General features: G+C 33.8%; 1 protein-coding gene across 2 annotated transcripts in view; it reads left to right on the top strand.

Moving 5' to 3' along the window:
• The first annotated feature begins 1,553 nt into the window (after positions 1-1,553).
• Positions 1,554-26,271, top strand: part of LOC105209531 (carboxylic ester hydrolase) — a 34,640-nt gene continuing 9,922 nt past the window's right edge. The window contains exons 1-2 of one of the 2 annotated variants that reach the window (XM_011179954.3): positions 1,554-1,661; positions 12,036-12,354. In XM_011179954.3, the coding sequence (XP_011178256.2) occupies positions 12,205-12,354 (150 nt within the window). In that variant the 5' untranslated portion in view covers positions 1,554-1,661; positions 12,036-12,204. Of the gene's footprint in view, positions 1,662-12,035; positions 12,355-21,434; positions 22,548-26,271 lie in introns of those variants that run through there. The other variant, XM_011179952.3, reaches the window with a different exon arrangement.

Genomic DNA, 26,271 nt, shown 5'->3' with positions numbered 1-26,271 from the left:
TATGCCGTATAGGTGGGTCAAATTGTGTTATATTAATAGAATTACATCAATAAATTGCGAGAGTACAAAATGTTTGGTTACACCCGAACTTAGCCTTCCCCTTTTTGTTTTTATTATATATGTAAAAAATAAAAGATGTTATAAAAAAATATATATATATATCTTTACAAAATTTAATTAAAATTTAATAAGAAATAAAAAAAAATACATTTTTTATTTAAAAAAAAAATGAATTTTATTATTTTAAAAATAAAAAAAATACATTTTTTACTTTTGGAAAATAAAAAAATATTAAATAAATTATTTCCAAATGTAAAAAAAAATATTTCCCAAAAATAAAAAAAAAAATATTTTTTTTTTTAATTTTTATTTAAAAAAAATAAAAAAATGTTTTTTTTTATTGTTTTTTATTAAATAATTTTTTATTGTTACTAATTCTAAATATAATTATCATAAATTAGTTGCACAACTGCACTAAAAAATCTAAATGTTTAAATTTAATAAGATTTTATTCACAAATTCATTCATAAGTACACATACAGTTATTTTATCATTCATCTTAACACTCTTTATTGTATTTATTTGTTAATTGCAAACATAATTCTTTAAACTTATTAAGTTTATTGTTTATTTTACGCATAAACAGCTACGCTAATAAACATTTGAACTCATTACATAAGTCATAGCCTTGCTAAGCGTCGCAGCGCTTGCTAGCAGCGCTGCTGCATTGCTTTTTGCCGACTTAATTATATTCTTTGCAACGAGCGCGTTTTACTTTTTTGCTATATTTATGTCAATTGTTATGCTAATTTGCGTTTTTCTGCACAACTTTTGCATGCGCATACCGTTAAGCAGCGGCGGACTAAAGTTAAAGAAACAATTGTTGTTGTTGCTTTAAGCGATGTTTTTCTTAGCCGCGAGCAATTTGTTAGGCAGTCAAGTTCATTGAAAGGGTTTCGTAATAGATCAAGGATTCACATGATTTTATTTTTTTTTTGTTTTTGTAGTGTTTGTAGAATATTAAAAAACAGTTATAAACAAGTTGCGATCGTTAATAATAAAAATAAAAAAAAAATCACAATGAGGTCTTGGTCAGATTCTGTGCGCTTATGAAAATGCATAAAAACTAGTTAAAAGACCAATAACTAAATTTACCGTTTTTCAACATAATTTAATAATTTAATTTTCTACAATTAACTGTTCATTTGCAGCATAACTATTTTAAGCGCTTTTCATATAAAAAAAAAAAAAAACATTTTTATGCGCTTCTTGGATGCTTGTGAAAATGTGCGGCCGCTACATTTTTGCTACAGATCCGCTCGCTGTCAGTATATGTATATTGCCTACTTTGATGAGCACAAAAGCACATACATATATATACATTTGTATATACCATGTATATCTCGCTTGTCGTCTGCACGTTTTGTTTATATTAATTTTATTAAAATATTTCGCTCGCTGACTGCGAGTGTAACCGCGCGCACTTGTCCATTTGAGCTTCGATCGCGCGAACAGCCGATATCAACAACAATTTGACGCATAAATGAGCAGTCACACAGCCTCAGTTCGACGGTGACTGCCAAAGGTAAAGCACATACAAGCAACGTTCAAGCGGCGTAACGCAAAGCTGACGAAAAATATAACTGTGCGAATGTAAAAATGTAAGCGGCGAAACGTGATTTGTTGAAATACAAAGATACAAAAAAAAAAATTAAAAAAAAAAAATAAAAAATCCAAAAAACAACAAAAAAAGATTTAAAATAAATTTTACGGAAATTCATGCAAAAAGCTAGAGAAATAAACGGTGCGTGCGATTTTGAGTGTAATAACGAATTTCCGATTTCTCGCACAAAGAAAGCAAAAGAAAAGAGCCCGCAATGCTTGCGAAGTACACCATTATAGTAAAAGTGTAGCGCTACTTGCGCGCTAGTAGGCGGAATTATTGAAATTATTTTATTTATTTTTATTGTTGTTGTTGGTGCGACCGAGAAAAACGAAAGACTTGCGCAGCAAACTTGAACTTCAGCAAAAAAGAAAAACGCAATGAAAAAGAAATGAAAAAAAAAATTAAAAAAATACAAAAACAAAAAATTAAAAAAAAAACAAAAAAAAAATACAAAAAAACAAAAAAAAAAATACAAAAAAAATACAAAACAAAAAATTCAAATAAAATCAACGCGGCCGCCCAAATGTGTGTTACGCGCGCACAAGGCTACAAAGGCTTTGTTGATCTGCGCATGCGTGCGCTAGTGAGCTTGTGGCTTATCAGTGTGGAGGATTTTTCGGCGTTTGCTTGTGTTTTTTCTTGTATTTCTCTTTTTTTATTTTTTTTTTTTATACTTACTTACTTATTTACCGTTACTTCCTTGCGCTTTTACCGCCAAAAAAAGTGTGCAAACGCATTTTTGTTGCATAATTGCGGGCAGACTTGCTTGCTGTGACACATGTGGGTCAAAATAATAATTTTTTGTAGAAAAATATTGAAAACAATATTTTTAAAAGCGTCTTAATGGTGCGCCAAATAAGCTGTCATTGTCATTGAAAAGCATTTTTTGTGTATCTGTTATGATTTCGTGTGAAAACGCAGGGGCGGCGTCTGCCAACGCACACCGAGTGTTGCGGAAAAAACCTTAGATGAATTTGGCAAATTCGCAATATTTCAAACCACATTGTCAAAGTATCTTATTGGTAAATCGAACGGAATATTCCGAATATTCCGAATTTGTCAATGCTTCTCTTGGTTTGTTTCAGATATCAAAACCGTATAAAAATTTATGATTCGATCTTCAAGCGAATCGGCTTCAATTCTGATTCCGACAACTATCATATTCCTGAAGAAAATTTATTGTTGCAAAATATGTTTATATTCTAATAGATTGCGGAAATCTTTTTAGACCTTGTCTAATCGGCAAGAACTTTATTTTTCCAATAAATTAAATTTTTAAAGTAAAATATTAATCAAATGAAAGATGAAGAAGAGGTAGCATACATTTTAGAGTATCCTGATCTCTTTACATTTTTTAAGTGAAATGTGTGCTGTGTAAATTGGCTTTTATAAATATTTTAAATATTAAAACTACAAAAATCGATTTATCTATCAATTATTGCAAATGTACCAAAAGTAAAAAAAAATAATTAGAAAGAAAATAAAGAATGCGATATTTTCTATTTTTATTTTTTTTTTTTTTTTTTTGCTTCGAGACTTAGACTACTTCCACTTTCTTAAGTAGAAAAAAAGTGTTCCATTGACATTTTAATCAAGAAACGAATTTAGTTTTTGTATAAACTGATTCTAATATAAAATTTCAAACTTTTTGTATTGATTTTTTTTCGATTTTATTGATTTTTTCTGATAGACATACGATCAAAGTTATAATGCCGTTTAATATACGAAAAAAATAATCATAAACCTCAATAGTTCATTCAAAAATGGCTTCACACTCCGCAATCAAATTTAAATTTTATGAAATAACTTCTAGTTCAAGCTTAAATCCGCTTTATAGTAATTGACATTGACCGCTATACTGTAATGACACGCCAAAAATCGGATTCGCGTAGTTAACTTAACTAAATTAGAAATAATAGCATCGTTGGCGTTAGAAAAAAATAAAATATACTCCAAAAGTAAATTTGTTTATTTGTCTAGAATCTAGATTAAAAAGGAAATGTACAGATATAATGGAGCAAAAACCGTTAAGTTGGTGTTTTATTGCAATAGTATGACATAATTTTTTTTTTTTTAATATTACTTTATTTATTGAATCTGCTAATAATAAGTATTAAATCCATGCACCCTCAAGAATGTGGTTGAGTTAGTTTGGTATAACATTGCTCTCTAGTAGGCTGGTAGATCTCTTCTTTTCAAACGTGTTTGATTGCAGGTATGTACCAAGGCATTAGCTAATGTGTTTCGATGTTCACGAAGTTATGAAGAATTTAAATACATATATTTATTTCTGCTGTCCTCTAGCTCCCTCTTTATCATAGGGACTTCAAGATCTTTGTGAATATTTTCATTATCGTCTTTTCACACAGGACTAATTGATCAATTAACCGGCCTCTGCTCGATTAAAACGCTGATTAAGCTCGATTTACCATACAATATAAAAATCGACATTGATTTTTAATTGAATTTTAATCGAGTTGAAAAAAAAATATACGTTCATTATCTGCGAGTTGTTGTTCACGCTACATGGCGTTAGATGTCACTGCTAAAAATAACAATCAAAAGATGAAACTTACCAACTACTTATGAAAAGCAAAAACTAAAATGTATAACATCTGTTTGGGGTCTCAATCAAAATTTTGATTGATCAATTAATTTGGCTTCTAAGGCAAAAATTTAAAGTACTATGAATATTTTTTAAAGAATAAAAAATATTAGGTCAACAACTTTGCTTCCGCGTATTCCGTGCAAATGTCGAGAATTCGGCTCAAAAAGTGACATTTTTTTTGGTTGAGAATAAGTTTGGGAAGCAAACAGATCTCTACAAATATTTTGTTGGGTTAATGTTGACACAAATGTCCAAGATCGATATAAAACGATTTAATCGACCAGTACTTGACCCTAGAGACATCTATTGGAAAACGGCGGAAGCAAAGTTGTAATATTATATTATTAGACCCAGTTAGTGAAAAAAAAACAGAAAAAGATAAATTTTTCGCACACATTCTTACAAAAAGACCTGATAATGTTTCTAAAATATTGGTAGTAGTCTTTGAGCTTCACTTCAAATTCGACCTATGCTATTTTACAGCCTCACGAATAAATGATCATTTATCTTACTTACTTCATTTTAAAACGATTTATTTCCTAAAATTATTATAATTTTTGGAAGCTATAATTATAAATATCAAGATATAAATATCTTAACTTTCAATTTTACTATCATCATTTATCTAACAGAATTTTATTACGCCTATAATTGCACTATATACTAGTATAGTTTGATCGAAGTCCACGTGTGTGATAAAACATTATTATTAACACCACATTAAGAAAAACTAAGAGTCAATTACGTAACAATTTTTATTTAAAAATGAATTTGCAAATTTTGACATAAACAAACTGGCAAATCCCTGATTACGCGCCCCACCCACAACTTGACAAATTGAGCTTATTATGAAATTCGTATAAATGATAAATTGCTTATTTATCTACAATAACATGTTTATTTTTTTATTTTTTTTTTTATTTTTTAAATCTTGTTTTATTTTTGAACAAAAAAATTTAAAAAAAATCACCAACAAATGAAAACAAGAAATTTATAAAAAATAAAAATCACATTTACATATCTCCCTTTATAACTTTTAACTATGCCCGCACAATCTAATCGCTGACCATATGCACAAAAGAAATAACTGTTACATAATTAACGATTTCGCTCTTTTATTTAAAAACAAAATTTACACATTCAAGCGCACGCCGCTGACCGTTATGCGCACAAGCATATGGGATCATACAAAAGTGACGCATTGCGCTTCCCTTTTATTTTGGTGTGGTCAGCTGATGATCGAAGGCCCTATAAAAAATATATATATAAATGATCAGTATGTTGAACTGAGTCGATTTAGTCATGTCTGTCTGTCTGTATATATACGAACTAGTCCTTCAGTTTTTAAGATATCGTTTTGAAATTTTGCAGATGTTATTTTCTCTTCAAGAAGCTGCTCAACTGCCGATATCGTACCACTATATCTCATAGCTGCCATACAAACTGAACGATCGGAATCAAGGGCTTGTATGGAAAACTTCCGCATTTTACTACATATCTTCACGAAATTTGGTGTGAGTTATTCTTCATAAAACTGATTTAATCTCCGAAAAAATTGTTCAGATCGGTTCACTATAGCATATAGCTGCCATACAAACTGAACGATCGGAATCAAGGGCTTGTATGGAAAATTTTCGCATTTGACGTGGTATCTTCACGAAATTTGACATGGATTACTGCTTAAGGTAATAATATAATCTCCGAAGAAATTGTTCAGATCGGTTATCTATATAACCTTAATGTTTCTAGCAAACAACGCGGCTAAAAAGAATTAGTAAAATGTTTTCCTTTTTACTTACTTACTTTTTCTTACGTCTTTAGATTTGCTTAAACACATAGTTACTAACAGAAATGTACCTGTGAAGGGTATATTAGCTTCGGTACAGCCGAAGTTAACGTTTTTTCTTGTTATATTTTGAAATTTTTTTATTTTTAATTTCTATTTTTTTTTTAATTTTTGTTCATAATCATAATTTTTTGTAAATAAAAAAAAAAATATTTTTGAAATTTTTGATAAAAATATTTTTTTCAAAATGCATTTTTTTTTAATATTTCTCTCACTACAATACAAGTATATTCATTCATAGAGAGATACTATATGTGTTCATGTATGTACATATATACATCTATTCAATTTTTATGAACTACCGTTACATTACACAACTCCTGTCCATCGAGTGCTGAGTGCATCAGTTTCGCTTCACTAAATGCATTTCTGTCATTTCATTAATGGGATGAGTAATGCAATAACAGTAATCGTACGATGTAGTGAAATGGAAAAAATCGAGTTCGTTGCTGAACTCTTTCGTTCGGACTTACGACATCACATTGCAATTGGATAATTGCATTCAGAAAGGGTTACATAGCTCAAATTGTTGGCCAGAAGATTTAAATAAAAAACGAAAAATGAAAAATGAAGAAAATCCTAAAATTTCATTAATTTTCCTTTAAAATTGATTTTCTATAATCAAAAACACCGCAATCAATTAAAACAATAACTCAAGTGCATATACACCTGTTCACATAAACTCGTCTATATGTTTGTGTAAGTATGTTTGTGCGCTTGGTGGTCAACTGCATTTAGCTGTATGTCGTCGCCTTCCCCATGAACTCTAATGCCATGGCGGCGTCACAGTGCAACCATGAAGTGAAGCTGGTTTGCAAACGAGATTTTTCACGCTATACAATTACGAAGGCAACAAGAGCAGCGCAAACAGATTACTAAATGCTTGTGATAACAAAAACAATACAACAACAACTGGCTCACAGCAACACAAGCGATACAAGTGATACAAGGAAGAGATGACGAAAGCAATGTTAAAGAAGACGTGGAAAGCAAGAAAGAAACACAGACAAAAATCCGGCAGATCCGTTTGAAGTTGCGCAGATATTTATTTATGCACACATATATATACACATATATACATGTATATAAGGATGTACATATGTGTTTGTGTGAGATATTTTTGTAAACAGTGTAATCGATTGTGTTGTAACAGTCGCTTGGTGGGCGTGCGCAGCAGCTACAGAGTAGCCGAAGGCAATGCTTAAGTGAAGTGCTCTGCTGACGCTGCAGCAAACTTGAGCGCCAGCGTCAGCGCTTTCGTTGAAAGTGCAAATATTTCCAATGGCAGTCGGCTTCGTTGGCCGAATTCTCGCTTTGCTTGCCAATCGCTTCAGCTGTTGGTATCGCTGGTATCGCTTTCATCTGAACGAGCGTTCATTGTTACAGCTGAGCGCCAGCAAGGTGTAGGCAACAAGTTGATATGGTAATATATACACACTGGTGTATATGTATGGATGTATATATATATATATATTGACTAGGCTCTTTAGCTTTTAAACATCTTTGACAGCGAATAAAGGAAGTGGGTTATTGGTTTATTGGCGCTACATGAAAACACAATGCGACAGTCGTTAGCGATGTAAGAAAAGAAGTAAGGGAGTGTCAAATTCGAGTGCAGCCATATATTAATTACTGCCGTGATTTGTATTCACGAAGGGATTATTTCCTAGTATCAAACTGAAACGTTGCGTTTCAGTGTGCTGGCATATATCTTTTTTTTAGACGTGATTGATTACAAGAATGTACTAAACCGTTAGCCAATGGGTTTGGGTGATCTCGGAGTTTGGATAAATATTTGTTTTTGCTGTTTTCTACTTCTTTCTTTACCATGAGAATACCACGTGATTGTTCTAAGCATTTTTTATTGGAATCTCTGAATTATATCGATATTGGTAGCACAGGCTATACCCCAGAGTTGAATGCCGTACATCCAAATCGGCTTTATGACCGCGTTATAAAAAAGAACTTTGTTGTCTAGGCTAAGTTTTGAATTTTTGTTTAGAAGCCAATTTAAGTTTGTAGCTCTTATCTTCATGCAGGTTATTTTACGTGAGCCTTCTATCCAAGCGAATACCAAGATATGTTACTTCAGTCGCTTGGGGTACTAAAATATTGTTCATTTTAACTGCCGGGCACGTTTTTGGTCTTAGGCAAAATGTAACATGCTTGCACTTTTGTTCATTTACATAAAACGCCAGTTGGCTAGCCATTCTTCAACAAAAATCATTTGCTCTTCTAATACTCTTGATGCTATAATTGGGCATTAGTTTCGGCTCACTAAAGCTGTGCCATCCGCAAAAGTTGATGTCAAAACATTACTAGCTGTTGGAAGGTCTGCTGTATATATTATGGGAAGAGTTGGCCCTAAAACACTGCCTTTCGGTACACTAGCTCTTATTGGTAGTTCTTCAGATATGAAGTCTCCTACTTTGACAGTAAACTTTCTATTTTTTAAATAAGACTCCAAGGTTTTATGCATTTCGAGTGGTAAGCTTTTTTTAATCTTATATAAAAGCCCGTCATGCCATACTTTATCGAACGCCTGAGCCACATCTAGAAAATGTTGCGGAAAGTATGCCCCATAAATCCTCTATTGAATTCAAATCTAGACTTAATGACGGACACCGAAGTTAGGAAATATTACGTGAGATAAAAAAAAAGCTTTAGTATACCCTTCGACGTGGATAAGCGCGTTATGCTGCTGGTACACCCAGTTGTCGCCTTGATATGCCTCAGCAAACGTGATAAATTCACTGTCCAGCAATTCCATATATATTTTGCTTTCATACGACTCGGGATAAGGCAAATGGGAGACTTCTCTTTGGCGCTAAGAGCAGCCCACATCATTAGAGATCCACCGCCTTGTAGTAATGCCATGCGTTTATAGTAAGTATGGCGAGGGTGCCGAAGATCCCTCCAATACTTATGATCTATCTAAATTTAATGTTTCCTCATCTATAAATATCAAGTTTTGAAACTCTCCTCCATAGAATTAGACACTTTGATGTTGACACCACGACCGCAAAAAAAAAACAAATAAATCGTTTTGAACATATCGAGCCTTTACCGCCATTTTAGCGTAAGCGACAAAAACCAAACTTTACAGGAGAAGGTTTTATTTAAATACTTTTAACCATTAATGTGGTAGTAATTTAATGTAAATTTGACCCACATATTCGTCATATATATTGTATAAAGTCCATTGAAAGTTGGAAACCATAATATTAGGTTAGAAGCACCGAGGTCCTCGTGTTCGATATATGGGCCTTAAAAACCTATGGTCCGATTTCGCCGATTTTTATAATGGAGCTGCCACACTATAAACATAGTATTTGTGCAAAGTTCTGCACCGATATCTTCACTAGTGCTTACTTTATATATTGTAAAATAACCGATTCAGATCGTCTTCAAAGTTCTGGTATATGGGAAGTAGGCGTGGTTGTGAAGCGATTTGGCCTATTTTCACAACATATCATTGGGATGTAAGGAAATTATTAGAAACCAAGTTTCATTGTAATCGGTCGAGTAGTTCCTGAGATATGGTTTTTGACCCATAAGTGGGCGACGCCACGCCCATTTTCCATTTTGTAAAAAAATCTGAGTGCAGCTTCCATCTGCCAATTCTTATGTGAAATTTAGTGTTTCTGACGTTATTCGTTGGTGAGTTAAACCACTTTTAGTACTTTTCAACCAAACCTTTGTATGGGAGGTGGGCGTGGTTATTATCCGATTTCTTTAATTTTTGAACTGTATTAAGAAGTGACTAAAAAAAAGACTGCAGAAAGTTTGGTTTATATAGCTCTTTGGTTTCCGAGATATGTACAAAAAACCTATTTGGGGGCAGGGCCACGCCCACCTCCCCAAAAAAATTACATCCAAATAGTGTGATCCTTCATATCAAATTTTATTTCCATAGCTTTGTTTATGTCTTAGTTATGTCAATTTATGTGTTTTCGGTTTTCGCCATTTTGTGGGCGTGGCAGTGGTCCGATTTTGCTCATTTTCATAAGCAACCTTCCTATGGTGCCAAGAAATAAGTGTTCCAAGTTTCATTAAGATATCTTAATTTTTACTCAAGTTACAGCTTGCACAGACGGACGGACGGACGGAGAGACAGACATTCGAATTTGAACTCCATTTTTCACCCTGATCACTTTGGTATATGTAACCCTATATCTAACTCGTTTAGTTTTGGGTGTTACAAACAACCGTTATGTGAACAAAACTATAATACTCTCTTAGCAACTTTGTTGCTAGCAACTTTGTTGCGAGAGTATAAAAAAGTGCCAAATCGATGCATTGACTCATATTTTTGACCAACAAAGGTTTCGCAATATTCTAAAAATTATTATTATTATTAAAAATATCAAATAAATATGATTTTAATTTTTCCAAAATTTTTCACTACTTAGGCCAATTCCACCGCTTGTAATCGACTTATGTAAGTCCATCAGATCGTTTAAATAATAATAATCAATAAAATTGTATTTATTATGGTATAGAATTCAGAATAATTATGTTGAAATGTTCCTTTTAATCAATTAATTAAAGTACATAATTCAAATAACAACCTTCATGATTTTGAACGTTGGGTATAAAAAATTGTACAAACTCGCGGCAAATAAAAGTAAAATCAAAGAAATAACGAAGTAAATAAAAGATTCAAATGCAAATCAAGCAAAGTAAATTAAAATAATGCGCTTAAAGCAGTATTTATAAATAGATATTGATTTTTCTGGTCATTTGCTCTCTCTCTCTCTCTCTCTTCCGCTCTTTAGTGTTCGGGCTACCGATGTCATTATTCAGTTATTTATTTTCGTTAATAAATCTTAATGATGATTATATCTTTATCAGTTATTAACTAAAAATATCTTACGCAGCACTACGAAGATCTTTTTTCACACATTTTAAACGAGTTCGTGTCAGAAGTCTTTTATTTTGACATACACGGATGCACTGAAAGTCAGTACTAGTTAAGTAAATATTTAAACTGTGTTGTACTGATGAGTATTTACTTATGCATATCGATTATTTTTTGAAGAACTTCTGGTTAGTTAGTTTTAATGATTTATTTTATGATTTTTTCCTTTAGTAAAACAGTAGCTTTCAGCACTTTTTATTGCAGTCACTTGAGGGCCGTCATTGAACAGTTTAAATTCGCATTGAATTAAGCAGAGAACGCATTAAAACTCAATTAACGCACGCAATTTCAGTTGGCGGAAGTGACACCTGTAATTTTCAGGCCTAAACCTTATTAACACATTAAGCCGCAGAATTGTAATACAAATCAGTTACTTGCTGGTATGTACATATGTACGAGTACATGGCATATTGTATGAAGTTGTTGTGTAAATTGCTACCATTGTAGTGTGAAAAGAAGGTCGCGAATTTAGTGTATTTACTTTGTAGCGAAAATCGCCATAAATTAAAATTACAACGGCGCTGCTAAAGTAAGGTTAATGAATTATGCTTGTTTTCCTGCCGAAAATCGTAAAAGCAAAAACTTCAACCAATACATATACTCACGTGGAAATACATATTTTATGCGTAGTAACCTTCTGCTAGGAAGCGCGTAAAGCCTTCAATAACATTGTTTATTAAGTAATAAGTGTTTGAGCTCAGCTGCAGCTGTTGGTCTGATTTAATAAGCGCTGGTGATTAACTGTAAATGATTCTAAATTTTTTGGCAGCTGCCGAAATTAACTCCGATATATTCGAAACGCAATTGTAGAAAAATTTTATACAAGTTAAGGAATTCACAATTGCTGATGCTTGGAGGAGAGAAACTAAAACATTTGACTGAGCGAAAAAAAAACTTTTTTAGTTTCATTTAACGGGTACTATTTAAAGATTTTCTTAAATAATCCCATTAAATATTTTCAAATTTTTTATTTTATTTACATTTAAAAACTTAGCTTGAAAAACAATAAAAATAAAGTGCTATCTTCTACAAAACTTTGTGACAAAAAATTACGAAATTTCAAATATTTAAACCATACCAAAGTGTTCAAGTGAAATTGCTAAAACTTAAAAATCAAATAACAACAAAAAAAGCAGAAAACAAAAAAATTAAATAATACAAAAATGGTGCGTAAACGTCTACTAACCTTATTGCCGTTACTACTGTTTGTGCTGTGTAACATATCTGTGCGTGAATCCTCCTCGCTTGCCATTGCACCATCTACATTTGGTACAGCCATCGCCAGAGCCGGCAAACTATCAAACACACTTAAGGTGAGTTAATTGTAATATTATGTAACCAATATTCCCTAAAACGCACAAACGTACATATACATATATAGTATGGATAATTAGAAATAAATATTTGGTTTAGTTTGTCTATATATTATAACTTGATTCAATTTTAATGTAAGTTTAACACAAAAGCTCTTAAGACATGACGTGAAAAATGCATTATTGAAAATATTTAGTATTTGTTTTAACTTTGCTGGCACTAATGGCACGAGTTCCATCGTACTCCTTCAAAATTTTCCATAGGCTTTTATATCTACTACTTACATTTCATATATGTAACTCAGCTGGTAACTCAGCCTGTGTCAAGAAAATTGATCATTTCGAACTGATCCAACAGTTTAGAATGGTATTCTTCGGTAATTATTTTTCAGATTCAAGGTAATCTATTCCGAAAAGCATATTTTTAGATGAAAGATGCCAATTTAATCTTCTCAGCTTTACTTCGGCTTCTATGTAATTGATCATTAAGGGGCACGCCTAGTGTAATGGCCTAAAAAAAGGTGATTTTTGCGATTTTTTATTAAAAAAAATACTTTATCAATTATTTCAAAATTTTAAGAATATATTTATACATGTTTCAAGAATATACAGTGAAATTTTTGAAGAAAAAAACTAAATATTCTTTAACTTATAGTCGATCTACAACGTCGCGAAAAAAAGGTCCTTCACTGCTGCAGTGATTCCGGCCTTCTTCGTGGATGAAATCTAAAAAAATAAAATTCTCCTTAAACTAGATAATATTATCTGTACAATGACCTACGATAAAAAAGAAAAATCAAAAATTGACAATATGGCGGCGTTTTAAAAAAAAAACTTGAATTTAACCCAAAATTTGATTTTTTGATCAGATCAAAAATCGATAGTCCATTGTACGGAGAACTATATATAGAATATGTAAAAAAAATTCGATAGTGATCGGATCATTTGTATTTGAGTAATCCTGCAGCAAATTCGGAAAATGCTGTTTCGAGAAAAACGCGTTTAAAGATAAAATGATCGTTTTCACTGTTACCGAGCGGTTACTCTTTAAATTGCTATAACTCGAAAACTATTTGAGATATCGATTTGAAATTTTAGTATGTTATTTTAAACGTGTAATCTACCGAAACAAAATAATGAAACAAAAAAAATTGATTTTTTTTTTAAATTTTACACTAGGAGTGCCCCTTAAAAATCATTACTAATCATTCGTTCACACGTGATTTTTAATTTTCCTTTGATTCCATAGCATTCAATATTCAGCATAGTCTGAAAGATATAGAGACACAGAATTTATAAATGAACTCGTTGATGTGGGAAAAATTAATACTATAATGAGTTGTCTCAGCAAGGGTTTGAACCCAAAATCGTTGTCATATGATCTCTGTTAGAATAACTTAATGATATATTTTCAAGGGCTGAATATACTGAACCATTATATTACTGATGATGTGAAATATTTATTTCGTCAGGTCTACAGCCATCTAACCATCTGAGTTTGGGTCGTCCTTTTATTCGTCCGCTATCAGGGGGCACCGAATCGTAAATTTTCGAGCTGGAATATTGTCTTCCATTTGGAAAAAGCTTATATAGCTCGTAATTCCATCTAGTGATTCTGGGAATCCTAGGTAGACAAACCTCGAAGTTGTTACTGGCAACATTGACGTGCCTTCCCAGCCGTTAAGATTCTTTGCTTGATGACAGGAGGTATTTCAACTTGTCCTCGCTTCTTTGGCCCTCTTGATGCGTCCGACTCTGTTAACACGTCAACAATAACTGATGACACTTGGAAAAGATATTGTAAGTACGATTAAGATGTGCATCGCGAATTATCTGCTCAAGCATTCGATCAAAGAAGTCGCTGATTAAGTGTCGCATTGTTTGAAACCTCGTTTGGTATCGAACGGCTCAGAGAAATTCTTCTCTATTGTGACGGAGCTGATGGTAGCGCTCAACGTTGTTTTACATAAATATTTATAGGACAAATTTACCCCTTGTAGCACAGAGATCCCTTTTTGTGCTATCGAAATTAGAATCCTTAATACTGCAGAGTATGCAAGTATGTAATTGGCGTAGAAACCGTTTAGCCGGTTATAGCCGAATCGACGATAACGCGCCCCTCCTCTATTTCCCTCGCAGTTCGGCGCCAGTTGGAGATCCCAAGTTTAACAAGGTCGCTCTCCACATGGTTCCTCCAACGGAGTGGAGGCCTTCCTCTTTCTCGGCTTCCTCCGGCGGGTACTGCATCGAACACTTTCAAAGCTGGAGTGTTTTCGTTCATTCGGACAACATGACCTAGCCAGCGTAGCCGCTGTCTTTTTATTCGCTGAACTATGTCAATGTCGTCGTATAACTCGTACAGCTCATCGTTCCATCGTCTGCGGTAAAATTTTCCTCTCGAAAACTCCTAGTGTCGTCTCATCGTCCACGTTTCTTCACCATAAAGCAGGACGGAATGATAAGCGACTTGTAGAGTTGGATTTTGGTTCATCGAGAGAGGACTTTACTTTTCAATTGGCTACTCAGTCCAAAGTAGCACCTGTTGGCAAGAGTGAATCTACGCTGGATTTCGAGGCTGACATTGTTGGTGTTGTTGATGCTGGTTCCCAGGAATACGACTTCGAAGTTATGACTGTCAACAGTGACGTGGGGGCCAAGAAGCGAATGCGCCGACTGTTGCTTGTTGACAGGAGATACTTCGTCTTGTCCTCACTCACCACCAGACCCATTCGCTTCGCTTCCTTATACGGTTGTTGCTTTCGATGATATCGATATCATTGGCGTACGCCAGCTGCTGTACACTCTTATAGAAGATTGTACCTTCTCTATTTAGCTCCGCAGCTCGTAATAGCAATCATCATTGCTGAAGAGTATACAATTTAAATCTCAATTTCTTCGTTTGTCGTTATTTTTATTATTTAGTTAACAACTCGAATTATATTTCCAACAAAAATTCGGAAAATAATTATTAAACAAATTACACAATTGCATAGTGAAAATTACCATTGAGGCAGTGAACAATATAATTCGATTGACGTGTAAACCCGCCTTAAGTCTGCATTCTGTCAAGTTAATGTGTTAAGGTAATGTTTGCTAATCGGCTTGAGTTGCACGTTGCGGCCATAGCAAATGATGATGAACAATTTAGTAACATTATTACAAAAACACCGTTAAACATCGTTAACGCAGTGTTCAAGAGCCGCAAGTTGCCCGCGGGCAATTGCACAAAAAACTGTGACGCTCGCTCAATAATATGCGCACGTACAAATAATCTGTAAGCAAGAAGTCAATGCTGAGACAATATATTTCAAAATATTAACCGAAAAGAAATACTTGCAAAATATGAGGGTACAGAGACGAGGGCTAAACGGCGTAAAGATTGAGTGACTGCCGACCGTTTGTTTACAAATTGAGAGTTGTTTTGTCACTTCAATGCATGAGTTATAGTATTTTCATAGCGCTTGAATGACTTGGGCACATTAAAGTTCCATTATTACTGCTATGGAATTGTTGTTGCCTTTGCTTTTGTTGCCTTTTATATTCACTGCTGCTTTAGCCATTAGTAATGCTAATTGATTTATCGACAAATTGGCAAAACTATGCGAAATCAGTTATCATTAGATTAGCAATGTCGAATTCATTGCCGGCTGTTGAACTTACTAGGTGAAGTAAAGATCGTTTATGTGATTCTATGGACGATATGTGTATATTCGAAATCTAGACTTTTTATGCTCTCGCAACAAAAGTTGCTAAGGGAATATTATAGTTTTGTTCACCTAACGGTTGTTTGTAAGTCATAAAACTAAACGAGTTAAATATATCAAAATGATCAAAGCGACGAGACGAGTCAAAATCCGAATGTCTATCTGTCCGTTCGTCTATGCAACGGATAACTTGAGTAAAAATTGAGATATCTTAACGAAATCTTGGCATACATGTTCCTTGGGACCGTAAGAAGGTTAAGTTCGAAAATGGGCAAAATCGGACCACTGCCACGCCCACAAAATGGAAAAGCAGAAAACACATAATGTGTCATAACTAATCCATAAATAATTGTATAAATATAATAAAGCTAAATAAACCAAACTTTTTGCAGTTGTTTCCACTTCTTAATACAGTCCAAAAATGAAAGAAATCGGATAATAACCACGCCCACCTCCCATATAAAGGTTAGGTTGAAAATTACTAAAAACGTCAGCAACACAAAATTTTATAGAAGAAATAGCAGAAAGAAGCTGCACTCAGATTTTTTTTACAAAATGGAAAATGGGCGTGGCATCGCCCACTTATGTGTCAAAAACCATATCTCAGGAACTACTCGACATATTTCAAAGATTGAAATTCGGTATATAATATTTTCTCGACACCCTGATGACACGTGTGGAACATTGATGAAATCGGCAACTTCCTATATAACTCAATTTTGAATTCCATCTGATTCCTTCACTTTATAAGCCAATGAAGATGATCCGTGGCGTCACTTGTGAAAAAATTGTCGTAATCGGTTTATCACTTTTCAATGCACCGGATATCGAATATGAAGAACTCAGTGTCTATGAGTAATTTTTCTCCGAAAATATCAGTAAATCTCTCAGATATCTTAATTTAATTCAGAGGAAATCTTGTTCTTCTAATAGTGTGTCTCTGTATCAGAAATGGTTCAAATCAGGTCATAACTTCTCCTAGCTCTCATATAGCTAATTATAGGATTTTCAAAAATACGATGGGCTTAATAGTTTATAAATCGGGTAATATATGAAATATCTTGGTCAAATTAAATGAGCATCTAATCTTATATATAATGTATGTTGGTGATGCAAATGAGTGAAATCGGTTCAGGAGTTACCTCAGCTTATATACTATATATGATGATATTCGTTTTTCTATTGGACTTTATACCGAATATATGGGTCAAATTGTGTGTTATCTTAATACAAATATAGCAATAAATTGTCATGAAGAAAGAAAAGCTTTACAGTTACTTTTAAATCTGAAAGTTTAAGTCATAAAGTGTCACAATCTTATCTCGATCATTCTTGCTTTGAGCTGATGAGTAGATGTTACCTTTATATTCACTTCGATAGCACAGCTTGATGGCTTTGACATTTTATCAGAGTTTAGTTATGTTCGCTAACCTGTTCCTTTTTAATGATACAAGTATTAGTCGACATTAAAAATAAAAGGAAGTTAATATCGAAAACTGATATTTCTGTTCAGTTTAGAAGTTACTGCCAATAAAAATTTATTAACAATAAAGAAGCTGTTGAATAATCAGCTAGTTGCAATTGTCAGAAGTTGTGTAATGAATTTTAGTATTTTTTTAATACTTAATACTAAAATTTACCAGTTTTGAATTTTTTTATTATTTTAAATTGTAATAAGTTCTTATACCAATGATTAAACTAATAAAAAGTGTATCTATAATTCATAAAAATTCTCTCACCGGGGGGGTTTTAATATTAAAAAAATATTAATTAATTACGACCTAGAATTAGAAGAAGAGTTTAAACACAGTAATTTTAATAAATCACGAACCCAATTCTTATCACGATGAACTTAATTGCTATATAAAGTAAATCAAGGCTGTGATAATTAAAACAAACAAAAAATGCTGCTTTCCACTTGAATGCATCATCTACTATGTACACAACAAGCAAAGCTCATAAAGTGGTTCACATATGGCTATATCATATTTTTATTTGCTGGTGGATTTTTATATGAGTTCATGCTTTTGGCAAGTTGAGTACAGTGCTGCAATGAAATTTACCGGAAAATGCATAAATATTTGTATATTCATCATTCATTCATTATGAAGCTTTTGAGCTGAAGCATTAAAATAAATAATTAATATTAATGACTTAGACCTCATTAAAAAAATTTTTATTAGTTAATCAATTAAAATTTAAACTTAGAATTAAAGCAGTATTATCGAAACCTTGCGATGTTTTGAGTAGGCCCATGTGAAAATCAATAAAACTATGTACACATCTACGGTACATATTTAGCTATATTACCCTCTAATGCATTTTCAATTAATGTCAATGCATTATCTTCTTTGTTACTTATGGAGATATAGATATGTTTACACACTTCTGATTACTACATACATATACATATATCAATTGCAAATGCAATAAAGCATTTTATTTAGATATTCTTATCTGAATTTAACCGTTACTTACCAAATAGCATATAAAAAATTATGAGCTCGTTTAAGCTTGTTGTTTCGGCAATGTCAATTAAATAGCTTGAAGCAACATAATCAAGGTTAAATTTAAAAATTTTATAAGTTTTTTCACCTTGTTTCGATTTGATGGTTCTAACCGTGGGCTCATATTATTGGATACATTATATGACTACGTCGCTAGACTGTGAAAAATAATTTTGTGATAACCTAATTTTTACGTAAAGTTATCTGGCTGGAAAAATTGTTGACCATGTTAACCCTTTTCAAAAAGTAAACAAGTTTTATATCCAGTCCCGGAATTTTGTGTAATCATTAATTGTTAAAACTTGTTTTTGTAAAAGCTTTCAATGATGCTGTGATGATTGACAGGCCAATAGAAGTGGTATTGATTGTAATAGTATGTATTTAGTAGCGACATACCTTTGGAGAAATGTTGAAAATCGAAATATCATCATCATTTGAGAATTACCGTATTGAGTACTTTTGTTGAATTTTCACTATTTTTAAACTGCATTCAAGTAGATGGTTAATGGGCAATAACCTCCCACGATAAAAAAAATGCAAATGCTAATCTATACAAACAACACTCCAGTTGTCTCTCTGTGAACATGTATGTACATTTAAGTGTGAAATTTTGAAATTTAATGAGCAGTTTATATACATACAGTTGTGTTCAAAATAATATTAGTGTGTATGTTGGAGTCTTATCATTGAAATTGGAAAACATACGTAATATATTATGGACAGATGTAAGTAAAGTCGTTCTTTTTAGAGGCGCATGTTCACGATAGTTTTTGCATCCTCCACTAAATACCAACCTAGACACACTACGATAACGGTAAAACATGGAGGGTCAAAAATATTAGTTTAGGCTTGTCTATTCTTTTTATATTATATATCGTAACTACACTGTCATCGCGAACTTTGGGTAATACTGAGGGAATTTTGGGAATAAATATCTAAAACCCGTTATAAAGGCCTAGTCAACTCTATTTCCCGTCCCCGTAGGGCAGTTTTATATAATTAGGGCTTTTAGACCAAATACTGAATCCCATTTCTTTGTACCTATACAGAATTTTTAGATTTATCTATGTTTCAGATACTTTTTTAAATCAGTTGTGAAATACTACTAATATTTTGAACAACGAATTTTCAAGCTATTTTAGTTTTATTGTCATTATTGAAATATTTTGCGGTTTTATAATATTTACATTTATATATATGATCTTCCAACAAAGGCCAGTATTTTCGCAACATTCCAAATAGTTAGGGTCGAGGTGTGATTTAAAAAAATATGTGTAAAGTTGACTGCTCTATCTACCAGACCTCGGCTTTACAATAATAAGTTAAGTTGAATTGAAAACAACTGCAATTGTTTGAAATCTCATTAACTATTATTACACTATAAACATAATTCTATTCTAATCTGTGTCAAAGCCTTCACAATGCTAAAAGCTGCAAAAAACAATTGTTTGCTTCGCATAATAAAATTATTGAGGTGTAACGGATATTAAAAATTCACATAAAATGTGAGGTTATAGCTATTGCTGATATGTAGCTATAATTCCATTGTTATAATTTCAAACCATGTTCCTGAACGGACGAACAGAAAAATAAAAGCTGTGGATAAATATAGTAAAGTTCTCTCAAGGGCCAGATACATACATATATGATACATAATACTACCGTGAATATCGGAAAGACACTGAATTAGAGCTCCATGCTTGACTCGAATGCCTTTTTTCTGGTTGAAATGTCCTATTTCCCTCACTAAAGGCTCAAGACTACCACATTAAATAAAATCTATTTATTCTTCTACATTTTACCAGTCACTGTAGTTTTAATGCAATATATTTATGTCCTCACACTACTTACTGCAAGTGCATTAACATACGAAATTACCAACAACATTAATAAAGAGGCGATAAAGTCACAGGGTCTCCAAAAATCCGACGATGTATTGGTCTACAACTTTGCTTCCGTCGTTTTCCAATAGATGTCTCTAGGGTCAGTCAAGCACTGGTCGATTAAACCGTTTTATATCGATCTTGGACATTTGTATCAACATTAACCCAACCAAATATTTGTAGAGATCTGTTTGCATCGCAAAATTATTCTCAACAGAAAATGTCACTTTTTGAGTCGAATTCTGGACATTTGCGGGAACTTTTGCTTTTCTTTGTTAATTCCAAGAAAAGTGCGGCTGAGGCTCATCAAATGCTTTCGGATACGCACGGTGAGGCTGTTCTAAGTGAAAAAAGCCTTAAATTTACAAATATATCTACATCTATATACCAGGGAGCATAATCAAGTTCAAGGACTAAGTTCATCACTTTCTCATTACATAAAAATTCTAGCATTGAGTTTCTAATAGGCATTTAGGAATATGTATCTGCAAAATGGTATTACTGAATACTTATAAATAAATTTCCTGTTTTAGTGGAGTGAGAGTATACTTTCCTTTTTTTGTGAAGGGAATTTTTAAAAACATGTTACTAAACCGATAATATGGTCACATCGCTCCTTCACAATGAGCCGATCTATCAATCAATAAATTAATTCTATTACTAACCCCAGCATTTATTATATAACCTCATTTAAAAGTCTAATACCCGCATTCACAAACATTTAAACGGACCCTCGTATCTTAAATCTCGCTCAGGCGATGAGATTACTTCAGTCAATTTCAGACAGTTCCATGTTTTACATAATGAAATGTAAGCATTCAAAGAGCAAACGGCGAAAAAAGTGCAACACCAACAACAACAATAACAAGAGCCAGCATTTCATTTGCAACGGACACAAACAAAACGGTGAAAAACAAAAACTGCAACTGCAAAGTTGGTAGTGGAGATATTGCTAACTTGTGCTGGCAATGCTTTTGGCAACTATATTGGTGGCTGGTTAGTCGCAGGCGTGCAACGGAGTTGGAGTGTGGCCAAAACGCGCATGCGCAACGAAATCGAGAGTGAAAAGTTGAAAAGTGCATACGCTGCAAGTGCGAAGAAGCAAGTGAAATTGATGGAAAATTGTGTGAGCGGAAGTGAAAAGTGTAGAAAATCGTTTATGCAACGGAAAAAGTGCAGTGACATACAATAACGTAAAAGGGTTAAAAAAAGTTGGCTGAAAGCAAAAAAGTGCCTATATAATCGAGCGCTGATCATTGTATTCATTTGGTAACTTAGTGTTACATAAAGTGCTGCAGCACACACACACACAAACACTCTCTTGAACGCTCTCTGCAAGAGCAGTCTGTGCAAGCCACCAAACTAACCGGCTGACCGAGTGCCACAGACGAAGCCACAAACAACAACACCACCACAGACTAGCTCAAGCTAATCGACAAAGTGTTCAATCGGCGTATCGACTCGTGCGCGACTCATAAACAATCGACTCGGCGCGCTCTTCATTCAATCTCATCACCGTCAATATGAAATACCGTTGTATTGTCGACTTTGTTGTTGTGGCCATTGTTATTGTGGCGGCTAGCGGTCTCTTTGTGTTCGTCATTGCAGTGCAGAACGCCAGCACGCGGATGGAGCGAAAGTTGGCGACGCATGAAACCAATTTGACACAAATCGCAGAACAGTTAATGTTAATTGGCACAACAACAACAACAACAACAACACCAGTGAGATCAAAACCAATAACAGCAGATGGCGACATAACAGTGCCAACGACCGAGCAAGCAGGAAGTGATGACGTTGTAACAAATGCAATAGCAATAACAACAACAAAAACAACGCATACGCAGACAGAGCGTGGCATCACCGCGGCGTATGAGCAACCTAGAATTAGTTCAACGGGTGCAATGAACGGCACATTAGCTACAACAACAATTGTAACCAGAGCAGCCGAGCGCACAGCGAGATTGCCGGCATATATAACAACAACAATAAATGCTGCAGTCGAACGCAGAAAATCGACGCGACGAATTACAAGGCTTAAAGCGAAACTTGTGCCAGCAGCAATTGTGGCAGCACGCGCCGCTACCAACACTTTGGAGGTAACGTGAAGAGCCGTATTTTTTGTGTGACTGACCCTGCAGGGAAAAGTGGTTTAGTTTGAAACGGGTTTTGGTCTAGCGCACTTTAGCTTTATTACTAGGTCAGGCATAAGACCCCTTTAAAAAATGTCATGGAAGCTGTATTCGGTTTTAAAAACTATCTCAAGCAAATTTTGTTGACAAAGTATTTCTGCGTCTTCATACTATAATTTGAAAAAATAATTGCTAGAATTTTTAACTTTCAGCACTTATTCAGCTTAAAAGATTGATAGCTGAATAAAGCGCTCCATGTTAGTATCCGTCCAATGTGGTTGAAGTTACAAATTTAGGTCATAGAAATTAAGAAATTACTCTAGCTCAAGACCAAAAAATGTATCTATCAAAATTTCCTACAGGGCATATGGGGCAGAAGTGCATTTTTACGTGTAACCGAGAAAGTGCATAAAAACTTATAGAGAAATATGTGTCAGTATGTTTTCTGCGCTACGCACGCGTTGTAGCAATTCAAAAGTTCAACAACAGCAAATTACTGGCATTCATTCATTTATTATTATTATTACAAGTAGTAGCTATTCGTTATTATTATGCATTAAGTTTAGCGCCCGGTAATAAAGTTGATCTGTATGTTTGATCATGCTGCACTTCAATTGTGTTGCAGCTAGTCTTTGAGCTACGTTTATAGATTTTGAATCAGTCACATTTTTCATACAATGCGGAAATGTCAGTTCGTGTCAAATGGCGTTTAGTTTTAGTTTATTTTTAGTATTAGAGAATTATATAGATATATAGTAACTTATGCATCTGGTTATGCCACGAAAATTACGAATTTTTTTACGTAAAGTTTTTCGCTTTTCTCATTACAGCATAGTTTTTTTTTGCATAATTTTGCGATATTATGACATACATACATACGTATTAAGCAACATACACTGTTGATCGTAATTATTAAAGGCTCATTTTAATTGCCAAATTAATTGCTATCATTATTTTTTATGCTGATGACGCCTGAGAATGGTGAGAATTTGTATTTTTTTTTTTTAATGTCAGTAAAGAAGAATCAATTGCATTCACGTTATGTGTTCAAAAAGTAAGATAATTTTTGGTTTGACAAAGGGAAGTATTTCTTAACTTGTGAATACGTTTACTACTACTGTAATTCTTTGAGCCATGAGACGTATATCACCGAAGTAAGTCTCCATACTTTCCGCATTAACGACGATTAATACCGCATTCGTTGGAACGATGAGCTGTACGAGATATAGGGCAATCTTAACATATGTACTTCAAAGAATCCAGAAAAAACGGCTATTCAGGATATGTCATATGGTCAGGATCAGAGTACACGATGCAGTAATCGCCGGGGGAAGCAGACGAAGAGGAAGGCCTCCACTCTGTTGGAAAGTCCTGGTGGAGAAGGACCGAGCTGTACTTGGTATCACCAATTGACGTCAATCAGCCAAAAAACGAAACAGTGTCTACACCAGTAGAGAAAATGAAGTGTCGATAATTGACTTTAAACTAAATTTCATTATTGGCTAAATCTTATAGAAATGAGACGCACTACAGACAGTTTATATAAGAAGCTATATATAAACAAGTAAGGAAGGGCTAAGTTGGGGTGTAACCGAACATTTTATACTCTCGCAATTTATTTATTTAATTTTAGTTATATTATATAATACACAATTTGACCCACATATTCATCATATATATTGTATAAAGTACATTGAATGTTGGAAACCATAATATTAGGTAGGAAGCACCGAGGTCCTCGTGTTCGATATATGGGGCCTTAAAAACCTATGGTCCTATTTCGGCGATTTTTAGAATGGGGCTGCCACACTATTAACATAGTATTTGTGCAAAGTTCTGCACCGATATCTTCACTAGTGCTTACTTTATATATTGTAAAGTAAACGATTCAGATAGTCTTCAAAGTTCTGGTATATAGGAAGTAGGCGTGGTTGTGAAGCGATTAGGCCTATTTTCACAACATATCATTGGGATGTAAGGAAACTATTACAAACCAAGTTTCATTGAAATTGGTCGAGTAGTTCCTGAGATATGGTTTTTGACCCATAAGTGGGCGACGCCACGCCCCTTTTCCATTTTGTAAAAAAATCTGAGTGCAGCTTTCACCTGCCATTTCTTATGTGAAATTTAGTGTTTCTGACGTTTTTCGTTAGTGAGTTAACGCACTTTTAATAATTTTCAACCTAACTTTTGTATGGGAGGTGGGCGTGGTTACGATCCGATTTCTTTCAGTTTTGGACTGTATTAGGAAGTGGCTAAAAAAAACGACTCCAGAAAGTTTGGTTTATATAGCTCTATTGGTTTGCGAGATATGTACAAAAAACTTAGAACGGGGCGTGGCCACGCCCACTTCCCCAAAAAAAATACATCCAGATATGCCCCTTAATAGTACGATCCTTCATACCAAATTTTATTTCTATAGCTTTATTTATGGCTTAGTTATGGCACTTTATGTGTTTTCGGTTTTCGCCATTTTGTGGGTGTTGCAGTGGTCCGATTTTGCTCATTTTCGAAAGCAACCTTCCTATGGTGCCAAGAAATAAGTGTGCCAAGTTTCATCAAGATATCTTAATTTTTACTCAAGTTACAGCTTGCACAGACGGACGGACGGACGGACAGACAGACATTCGGATTTGAACTCCACTCTTCACCCTGATCACTTTGGTATATATAACCCTATATCTAACTCGTTTAGTTTTGGGTGTTACAAACAACCGTTATGTGAACAAAACTATAATACTCTCTTTATCAACATTTGTTGCGAGAGTATAAAAATATTAGATAAGGCTTAAACAAGACCGAATCCGATAGCAGAGCATCAATACTAGCAACAATAGCTTTGTTATCCGACTTGTGTGGGTAACCGGACACAACGGTATCGCTGGAATCTGCAAAATGGACAAACTAGAAACATTGACATCGGAGAAAAAGCGGGTTTGCAGTCCGTGGTCTACATGCGCTCGAGCGTTGGACATACAGACATCGCGTGAACTCGCCAAACGCTGTATAACAACCAGCCGCTGTACAGTTGAGAGGTCTTTTAGAACCGCAGTGGACTGTCATTAGAACTGTTTTCTCTAAAAATGGTCCATTATAGGTGTACTTACCACAGACTATGCAATAGGTATATCGTATGATTTCAAAGCAGTATTTAAAACCAGTATCTCATCATTGTTCTATGTTTTATCCAATGTATGGAATTATGATTGAATAGGTTTTTAAGTAAATAACTAAATTAGTTCAATATTCTTTCAGTGGAACACCAAAGCATTCGAATAATAATATAACTGATAATACAAAACATAAACAAAGTATGTCCCGTGTATAAACAATATTAATGTGTGCCCACTTCCAGGTCAAAGATTAAATGCAAAATTTTGGAAATTTATGCAAAATGCAAATCTCTACAACTAAAGTTCAAAGACATTACTTATTTAGCTCAGTTATATTGAACTCGTTTACTAAACACCCGCCTCTGCAAAATATGCGGAAAGACGCCTAAATGATTTTGAACTAAAATTGCGGTTACCGAAGCGTTAGCGAATGCTCAATGCTCGTGTGCATCATTCGTAATAACAAATCATTTACATTTCGGAAGTCTGCAGGGCTTACATATATACATATACATACATATGTATTTATGCATTCGCCTAGCGTGATGGTTAAACTAAATGACCAAACCTGCTGACCA

The sequence above is a fragment of the Zeugodacus cucurbitae genome, chromosome 2 (assembly GCF_028554725.1).
Source record: "Zeugodacus cucurbitae isolate PBARC_wt_2022May chromosome 2, idZeuCucr1.2, whole genome shotgun sequence".
NCBI classification, from domain to species: Eukaryota; Metazoa; Arthropoda; class Insecta; order Diptera; family Tephritidae; genus Zeugodacus; species Zeugodacus cucurbitae.
The sequence above is the reverse complement of the archived record's forward strand: the minus strand, read 5'-3'. Positions and strand labels throughout refer to the sequence as shown.